The sequence below is a fragment of the Carya illinoinensis genome, chromosome 12 (genome assembly GCF_018687715.1).
Source record: "Carya illinoinensis cultivar Pawnee chromosome 12, C.illinoinensisPawnee_v1, whole genome shotgun sequence".
NCBI lineage: Eukaryota > Viridiplantae > Streptophyta > Magnoliopsida > Fagales > Juglandaceae > Carya > Carya illinoinensis.
Window position 1 is genome coordinate 24,374,174 of NC_056763.1, and position 9,941 is coordinate 24,384,114.

General features: G+C 36.2%; 2 protein-coding genes across 2 annotated transcripts; one reads left to right on the forward strand and one right to left on the reverse strand.

Moving 5' to 3' along the window:
* Nucleotides 1-606: 606 nt before the first annotated feature.
* Nucleotides 607-4,709, forward strand: LOC122289792 (coenzyme Q-binding protein COQ10 homolog B, mitochondrial-like). Its single transcript, XM_043097075.1, has 6 exons — nt 607-790; nt 886-930; nt 1,036-1,284; nt 1,993-2,188; nt 2,581-2,712; nt 4,357-4,709. The coding sequence occupies exons 1-6, from the start codon at nt 654-656 to the stop codon at nt 4,477-4,479; spliced, it is 882 nt and encodes a 293-aa protein (XP_042953009.1). The 5' UTR covers nt 607-653; the 3' UTR covers nt 4,480-4,709.
* Nucleotides 4,710-5,646: 937 nt separating this feature from the next.
* LOC122289790 (F-box/LRR-repeat protein At3g58900-like) lies at nt 5,647-9,297 on the reverse strand. Its single transcript, XM_043097074.1, has 4 exons — nt 9,105-9,297; nt 7,443-8,505; nt 6,865-7,038; nt 5,647-6,242 (listed from the first exon to the last, which is right to left on the reverse strand). Exons 2-4 carry the CDS (start codon nt 8,460-8,462, stop codon nt 5,943-5,945), a joined length of 1,494 nt encoding a protein of 497 aa, XP_042953008.1. The 5' UTR covers nt 8,463-8,505; nt 9,105-9,297; the 3' UTR covers nt 5,647-5,942.
* Nucleotides 9,298-9,941: the final 644 nt, after the last annotated feature.

A 9,941-nucleotide genomic window follows, 5' to 3' on the forward strand; every position in this document is an offset into this window, starting at 1 on the left:
ACATATAAAACCCGTTAACTAGTCGGATTATGAATCCGATCATATAATAACCCAAAAAATTCAGGTCGGGTCAGGCCACTAGAAGCGGGTCCATCGAATTTATGGGTTGTTTGCACAGCCTTAGTAATCCCCATGCACGAAAGATGTAACGCTTGCATCCTATTATTACATTTTATAAATTTAGAATTGTCTATATTTATATTAATTTTAAAGAAATAATATTTATAGTAGTAAGTGTGTAAGTGCTGTGTAATTATTTTGAAAAAAGTGAATAAATAAGAGACTTATATAAAAAAATTAATTTTTTAATAATAGATTCATCATTTTCAAAGTGGCTGTACGGTATTTACACATTTCACGAATGTATGTAATAATTCTACATATAATTATAAAATACGCAAATATTATACAATTAATTTAATAATTTCTTTTAGTTGATATTTATTTATTTTTTAAAAAATAATTAGATAATATTTACACATTCACTGTTACAACTACCCTTTCCCTCGTCCTTAAATTTGGAAAAGAATTGTGTTCCCTTCTCGAACCTCGAAGGCGTCGTCAACCTGCGCTTGCTTTTCCGTCAATTTCCAATATAAATTTTCAACGTCAAGAATTAGCACGCGGACGACGCCTTCAATGTTCGAAAATGTATGGGCTTGGGCCTTTCACCTCTAAACCTCAACCCGCCCGAATTGCTGATTCGCTACCCCCCTGGCACCTTCTCCGTCCCTCTCCCCACATTCGACGAGGCGCACAATTCTAGAGAGGTTCCGTTAGAGCCTTACAGGTACGCTCCATTCCCATTCCAGTATTTTATTCTCGAAACGAAAGAGGTTTAAGATTACCCATTAATTCTGTTCCTTTTGATCTAAAATCTTGCAGTTTTGGGGACTTCCCAAAATCTTGGGGGGGTCAATCCAATTCAAGGTGTGTCTGATTTGCCTCCATATCGAGCGTATAAACTATAAGTTTTGGGTTATCAAACTGGTCAAATTTAACGGTGCCTTCATTCATGTCGACCTCAAAAAACAGTCTCAGGCTTTTTATTAGGTCCATTAAGAACACTCAGCAGTTGCAGAAATTTGATCAGAGGCGATGCTTTCGGGGCATCGCTGGTATCGAGACCCCATCGGTCCGTCATTCTGCCGATGGTCTCCCAGTTTCCCTGCGGAGTTTGTTTAATAACAGTCACACAGTTCAAGCGAGGCGGTTTCTTGGTTGTGGTGACGGTGATGAGGGCGGTGTCCTGTCGAAAGTTTACGAGGAAAGGATTGTCTTGGGGTAATTTTTGTCACAAACCTTTCTTTCTGTGGGAGTCATCTTTCTCACGAGCTCTCGTGTTTTTGTAACTGACACCCCCCCCCCCCCCCCCCCCCCCCCTCTTTCTGAGATGTGTAAGTTGCTGTTAAAAATGTAGTTTCTTTAGTGCTAGTATCGTTGCCATTTTTAGTTTACTATTAATTGTTTCGAGCGATTTCATTTTGATACAATGCATTGTCACTCGACATATCAACTATAAATCTGAAGCTGATTGCTAAAGTTATTTCTTGGAAATAACACGTTACCCTTTTCTGGTTCTGGCCGAGCTCGAGTTGTCAGCCTTTGGTTTAAAAATTTGTACTTTACCCACCTGAGGTCTAATTGTTATTTTTTAGTTCATTGGTTTAATATTTCACTTCATGACGAGGTTGCTATTGCGTTTCTTAGTTTTATTTGTGACGCTCGTGAATTATATGTGATTTTTAACAATTTGGGACTGAAATATTAAATGAAACGATCTCAGTGCGGTTGAGTGCAGTTTTTTAGACCATAGTTAACCTTGAACTGGAATCTTCCTCTATAGTTGCAATCGGCAGTCAATGAAGGTTAGCCATTGGCGGGCGTGTGATTATGTTTTGTTGATGTGACTTGGTTGCATTATGTCAGTATTGGGACCGTTTTGATTTCTAGTCACGGAGACTTTGGGCTGACAGCATTGTTGTTCATCAGGTATTCTCCAGAGCAGTTGTTTGATGTAGTTGCAGCTGTTGACTTGTATAATGGTTTTGTCCCGTGGTGTCAGCGGTCTGAGATACTTAAACAACACCCTGATGGGTCTTTTGATGCTGAGCTCGAGATTGGTTTCAAATTTCTTGTTGAAAGTTACATTTCCCATGTAGAGTTGAGCAGGCCGAAGTCCATAAAGGTAACCAGCTTTATTTAAAATTATTTGTCTATTATTTTATTTATTATTATCTTTTCAATTTCTCTCAATGGAAGGTTAGTCGTTTGCTAGTAATTATTATAGCTTTTGTATGATCAGAAAGTTTGTAGAAAGATTGTTATACCTATAGAGCAGCAGTTTGGCATTCAAGTCAAGCCTCAAGTCAATCAGCAATTTGACATTCAAATTTATGTATTTGAGCACCAGCCTCTTGTGCATCCTGTGCATGGGTTCATAATTTTTGCTATTATAACGTTTGTACTACTAGATCACGTTTTAGATCTCGTGTTTACTCCTTGCATCAGTAATATGCATAGGTTGGTTCTCTATATTTGATTTTAATGAAGTAATTCTATGTTATGTGTTGTGTTCAGACAACTGCAAAGGATAGTGCGATTTTTGACCACTTGATAAACATATGGGAGTTCAATCCGGGACAAGCTCCTGGAACTTGTAACCTTCATTTTTTGGTGGATTTTAAGTTCCAGTCACCGCTTTACCGACAGGTGATTCTCCTTTATTCTTGACTATTGTCAACTTTAATGTTCTGTTTATTGAGAATTCAGGGAGTTGATTTCTTCAGGTAGAATAAAAATATTGAGACAGCATCTCCAGTTCCCTATGAGGAACGTTTGTACCAATGTCAGTTGGCAATATGGTCCTGCCATTGACATCGTCAAACCTTAAGACTCAAAGAATACCTCCATCCCAATGATTGCTATCTCCATAGCGTCATTGTATCCATCTTCCCAGTTGTCATTGTTGTGACTGCCACTTTGTATCACTACCACCTCCACTACCTCCTTGAGACACTGCCACAACTTGTGTGATCATCTTGGGGTGAATTCTGTGATTGCTATGATTTCCTTAAGTTGATCTCATTAATTTCTTTTCTTTTCCCTCTTTTCTTAGTGATTTATCCCCTCCGTCAGGTTGCTTATCCCAACTTGTTCCCTTTCTTAACTATGAGAGTTAAGGTGGCTACATCTCTCTCTTCCTATCTGTAGAGTAGATAAAATCTTTGTATGAACATGCCTTTTTAAGTTCCTTGAAACATGCTGAGCATTGTAACCATCTCAAAGGCTTTCCCTTTTAGTTTGATAGGTGTACACCAATTGCACAACGTTTTCAAATGCACTTTTCCACTTGTTCTTGACTAATATAATCAGTTTTTTTAATAGGTAAAATAAATAATTTACCCAACAGTGATAGTCTTGTTGAGCTTTAATTTGATGTGTTCTGACATTTTACAGGTATAGAATTACAATATCATTTTTTTTTATAATTAATAAGAGAATTTTATTCCAAGTAAATAGACATAGTCCAAATACACAAGAAGCATACAAGAGAGTACACCTAAAATACAAACTAGAGCAAGAAACGACTAAAACCACACATGAAAATGATTTCCATTCCCTACAAGAGCCTTATCCCAAAAACACAAAGTGCCAAAGAAAAACTCCCCAAGTTCTCCTATCGAACGTTCTCTATCTTCAAAACGCCTCCCATTCCTCTCCAACCATAAGCACCATATCAAGCACAAAGGGATCATCTTTCACACAGCTACACTACTTTGTCTCCCCACGAAACCTTGCCAACATGCGAAAAGGTCCACAGAATGTTCACCTTTTCAATTCCTTATGTGAAAAGGTCCCCGCAAAACCTTATCAATTCCTTATGCCTGAAATGTTCACAGAATTTAGTACATGTGACCATTCTGAACCCTAACTTTGCAACACCTTAAATAGGGTATTAATCCAGAATTGAAACAAACAGCAGGCATCTAGACGAGCCCTGGGATAGAATTATGACCAAATCTATAAGACATAACGACTTTAAAATTGTGATTCTATACACCTATAAAAAAATGTATAGAATTCGGTAACTTCAGAGTAATTTTAATGTCATTATGTCTTATAGATTTGGTCATAATTCTATCCCAGGGCTCGTCTAGATGCCTGATGTTTGTTTCAATTCTTGATTAATACCCCATTTAAGTTGTTGCAAAGTTAGGGTTCAGAATGGTCATATGTACTAAATTCTGTGGACATTTCAGGCATAAGGAATTGACATTGAAGATTGGGCTTTTATATTATGATGTAGAGTGGCTAGAAATATTCTAATTGTGGCAATAACTTTCTGGTTGTCAGGTAGCATCCATGTTCTTCAAGGAGGTGGTCTCTCAACTCGTACGATCATTCAGCCAGCGCTGCAGTTTGGTGTATGGACCGGGGGTCCCAATCCTTGAAAATTCATATGGTCAAAGGGCATGAGAGATCATTTTGCATCTAACCGGTTGTAGTGACAAATGAATTTCTAGAGCTATCATTTCACTTATCCAAAAATTTACAGTCACGCCAGCCACCCGGATGGTTTTTTTGTTTTGCTTGCTGTCTGGTTGGCCAATTGATCTTTTGATGAGGTAATTCAATTAAAGCCTTAAAGTCCCCCCCGTCTTCGTCGCCCCCCCAAAAAAAAGATATAAATGCTTTTTGTTCTTGCATTTTGTCCTTGCTATACATGCTCTTAGATGAAGGCTCAATATTGAAGGGGTTATCTCTTTAAGATTTGGCATCACCTGAATGTGTTTGATAGAATATCAAGAGTCACGCCATTTTACATATAGATATTTGGTAGTTTGAGACCATTATTGTTATGTAGAAGATGCCCTTTCTAGAAACAATATTATATTTTTCAAGTCTCGACTCTTGAGAATGAAAAGCTTTGTGGAGCAAAATCACAACAGATGCCAGAACTTCCCACAAAGGTTTTGTAGAAACCGAGGAAGAAGAATTTGGCTCGCAGAATGATAATTTCACAAGCCGAGTTATGGTTCTGTTCACAAATATTTTGTGGAAGCTTTGGTTAAATTGTAAATGTAACGGCAAAAATGAAAGAGCCATTTTAAAGCATTCAAGCCCTTCCATTTCCGCAGCTCCCAAACAGTCTTTAAACGGATACCCTGCTTAGTGCCTTGTAAAACGACCGAGAACGGGAATGGAGTTTTACCTTCCTTCTTTCTTGCATATGACTGACTCATTTATCCATTTTGCAATTGCAAAGAAACATAACAAAAATGGAGGCAATATATGGATTATGAGTAGTTGAGTTTTGCTACATACAAGCACAGTTGCGCACTAATCTGTGTACTAATACTGATTTATTCATACTTAAAATTTAAATTAACACTGTTTTTAATAAAATCTACTTTTTGACCAATCACATCACATTGATGTACAGATTAGTGCACAATTGTATTTGCAACTATATTTTTCCTTAGTAATTTAGTCACAACAAGGAACACAAACCACTTTTCAAATGCTCAAACAGTGAGTCATTACATACGGGTTATAGATCAATAAATAATTATCATACTAGAAAAATTATATTTGCAAATTGATGCGAAGGACACATCCTTCATACTATTGATACGATAGAACTTGATTTCAAGCTTTTCTTGCAAATTAAATGCTGCCATGTCAGCTGTCTGGCTTATGAGGAGGACTCTAAAAATTACAAGAGACTAGATATTGCACTAGTATGCTACAAAACAACCACAATGGAATGATTTCATTTCAATGACAGTTCAAATCTGCACTTATGAAGTGTACCAGATACCAATATGCAGCTCATTCCAAAAGAACCCCTCCCAAATCCGACATTATCAAAATAAAACAAGGTAAAACCTAAAAATCTTTGTCCTCAGGTTGATTTTTTTTTTGAAGAAAAACCTGTACTATTCATTGAGTAGATCTTGATACGATTGTGATACTACCAAATATATTTGCAAAGAAGGAGAAGCCCACTTGACTTCTTGCAGAATTTGTTCAATTTTTGTTAACCAAAGATGAGTACCACGTGTGCGAATGGTTATATTTTCCAACACTTTTCCCTGTCTTGCCAAATATTGCAGAAATGCTCTTTCATTCTCTCCTCCTCTAAGCTCCATCTCTACTGTCCTCAATTCTTGAAGATTGTTGAAGTGTTCATTTTCCCAAAATATCAAACCAAATTTGCACGAAGCCACAATTCCAGGCTGAGAAAAGTTAGAAAAATGTGAAAGAATAAGCAAAAATCTACGCACCTTTTGTGTGTGTGTGTGTGTGGGGGGGGGGGGGGGGGGTGTTTGGGGAAAACAGCCACAGATTGGTTGAGAACTTAACATGAGCTTCGAGTTGAACAGTAGCCAGATCCTCTATCATATAATGTTACGGAACATAAACAGATCACTATTTGCACAATGCTTCCATTTAGAGTGTTTCTGTGTTAGTGTGAGTGTCCATATACATGATTTTTGGAAATTGCAAACTGGAGCCTCCAATGAGGTAGAAAATATGTTTTGCATCTATCAATCACTCAGAACAATAATGAAACAACAAAACAGCTACCAAATGAAAATGAAAAAAAAAAAAAAAGAAGGAAAAAAATTTCAAGATTGGCAGGAAATAAACATTATCAAGTATTAAAACTGTGGAGTTCCTGTTCTCGAAAGAAAAAAGAAAAAGAAGAGGACCCAGATGCTTTCATCCTCATCTTTAAATGCAGTCTTCAAAAAGCATGAAAATTGTTTAATGTGCATAAATGGCTCCAAAATGGTGTCTCAAAATGCAAATTATTATGGAGAGAGAGAGTATAGCTGCAAGTGTTTTACAACTTACAATAACGAGTCCCAATCTGCCACAGCCTCTTATGGTCAAGTGCTTTATATGAGGAGACTTCTTCAGAATTGAAGCCAATGCTGGGATTATGGAGTCCTTCAAGCGGCTAATATCCATAACTAAGTCTTGCAAATCATATAATGAAGGTGGCAGGCAGTCTTGCCTTGATAGAGCCTGCAAAGTTCTTGTCACTAACTACATGATTAAATGACAGTGCCACATAATTTAATTGATCAAGTCATTTTATTTCCAATAGCATTTAAAGTGAACATTCTTTAATTTCACAAAAGCAGAAAATTTTTAGTAGAATTTCAGGAAACAGATGAAACTTCGTCGAGAGTTTTTCACAATTTTTAACATGGGCAGCCAAGTGGTCTAAGTTAAAAAAACTATCCATAGCATGAGTTTCCTTTCAAACGGAATTACATAAAAAATTATTAAATAACTTCATTCCCGTGGGACATCCAACAGCACCCCAATTTAGACAACAACAATGCAAATCTCAGCAGTTTTGTAATGATTATGCAATGGCTTCTAATCATGGTAAAAAACTACTTGGTGATAAAACTTATGTATACCTCAATCAACCAGCAATTCAGTTCTAAAACTCTGGCATGCCTGATGGTGTGGAGGAGGTCAACAACCTTGAAGCTCTCCATGGCCATCACTCCAGGCTGAGGGACAAGAAAAAGCACGGTATCTTGTAGACAAATAATGTTCTTAAGAGAATAATGGCTAACAATATTTCCCATCCATTTGAACTTTTTAAGATTGGGGGCTGAAATATTTAATGATCTGGTTTTATGGAGTTGAAAGAACCACTTCATAGATAATGTCTCAAGGCTCTTGCATGAAACATCAATCCTGCTGAGCAAACTATCAGAGCGTTGAGAAATCAATAGATGTTCTAAAAATGAATGGGTAATGTGGAGATTGACGATACCACTAACATTTTCAAGATTTAAAGTTTCAAGCCGCTGACAGGAAGATGAAATCCAGTTTCCAAAAGAATCGTGGACGATTCTAACAGATTTCATGGATAAAATCCGGAGTGAGAGAAATACAGAAGAGGGCAGAACAAGATCACCTCCATGCAAATCCAACTTAAGCACCTCAAGGTATCCACAACTGAACCTGCTCGGGGCTGGTGGTATAAAGGTTCCCTGTCTTCCTATGGAAATTTCGATATCAAGCTCCTGGACACCACAGAGTAACACATTACACAGCCAAGCAACAATACGGTTTTCATCAGATTGGGGTTGAAAGCATAACCATCGTAGGCGAAATCTTTGCATCCGATTCTCATTTCGTCGAGACATAAAATCATCAAGATATGTTCTTATACAATATTGGTCTCCAAGCTTGGCGCTGAGTTCCTCTGAGTCAAAATCCAAGTATGGTACTGAAAGGTATAGATATCTAAATCTTCTTGATAATATGCTGGTTTGAATGATCTCTTCCATGTTAAGAAAAGAGAAGATGTGAAGAACAACAGAATCAGGCAGACCGCCGAACCAATCCACATTATCTTCCCTAAAATGATTAATCCTTTGAGTTCCATCGGAGAATAAGTTCAATGGTAGTTCAGTAGTATCCATTGTATCATACTATTAAAATCCTGCTAGAAGGGGAGACAACGACCTACAGCACAAGTGGTAACCTCGTTGAGATGAAACAAAAAGGTGAAGAAAGATCATATACAAAGAATGATGAAGGCATCCTAATTGGAAATATTAACAAGATGAAAACAAAATGGTGAAATAAGAAAAAAAAGTGCAGAAAATTTTGAAGTTTGATGAAACATAGTGGTCAATATTTTAATCTTCATGGGTGTATTATTCCTTCCAGAAATTAAGTTCTAATTTAACAATTCAAAATATCTAACAAAGCTTTTACATAATCAGAACAAGCGAAGAAAACTCAAAGCAGAAGATGAAAACATGTATTATGATGCATCTCTGGTTAGCGGCCTTGGATATTGTTATCATGAGACGAAAACAAAAAATCCCCAACATCAAACTTGATCGTATAGCATCAGAAAATTTTGCAGTTTGATGAAAAGAGTAGTCAATATTTTAATATTCATGGGCATATGATTCCTTCCCGAAATTAAGCTCTTATTTAATAATTCAAAACATCTAAAATAGCTTTTAAGCGAAGAAAACTCAGAGCAGAAGATGAAAACATGTATGATGAAAACATTTAGATCACATGAACTGCAAGACTGTAAGCTTGCTTACTCGTACGATTGGGAGTGGGGAATAATTTGCAGCGTTAAATACGAACACATTAACTCCTCGCTCCAGAAAGCTTGAAGACTTTCACTCTCGTCTTGGTCTTCTGTTTTCTATTAAACAAAGACTCTTTCTTTCTTCTCCCCCATGAAGCCGTATGAGTGAAGCTATTGTAGGAGACGTGACCCACACGGGCAATCCCCTCGGACAAGTTGCGCATGAACAGTACTCTTTATAAAAAAAAAAAAGGAAAAATCTAGTTTAAATATAATTATGCACTAATATATGTATTAATTTAATGTGGTTGATCAAAAAATAAATTTTATTAAAAATAATATTAATTTAAAATTTAAATATTAATAAATTAATATTGACATGCAGATTAATTGACAACTTTACTTATATATAGTAAAACTCATTAAAAAAATTTTATTCATCATCTTTTCAACATAGTGATATCTAAGAAAATTTTTTCTTACAAGTAAATTTATGCACTAAATTATGCATTAATACTAATATGTAAGACATTTATTTAATAAAACGGTAAGTCGATAGTACGTGATTTGGCGGACCAAATTTCTTGTACTTAGTAATACTGATATCAAATGATCGTTAACAACTAAAATATAAGAGTTTCCCAATCATATAATACACTATATCATGAACTAATGAGATAATAATAAATTAATAAATAAATTGTTACTCTTCTCCAAGAAAAAAATGTTGAACACAAGAACAACGCTTGTATGGGAATCGTAGATCTATTTGGTTAATCGGCAAAGGTCAGTTCTTGAGAAGGAATTTATCTGCAAAATATTATACTTTGCATGGAAGAAGACGAAT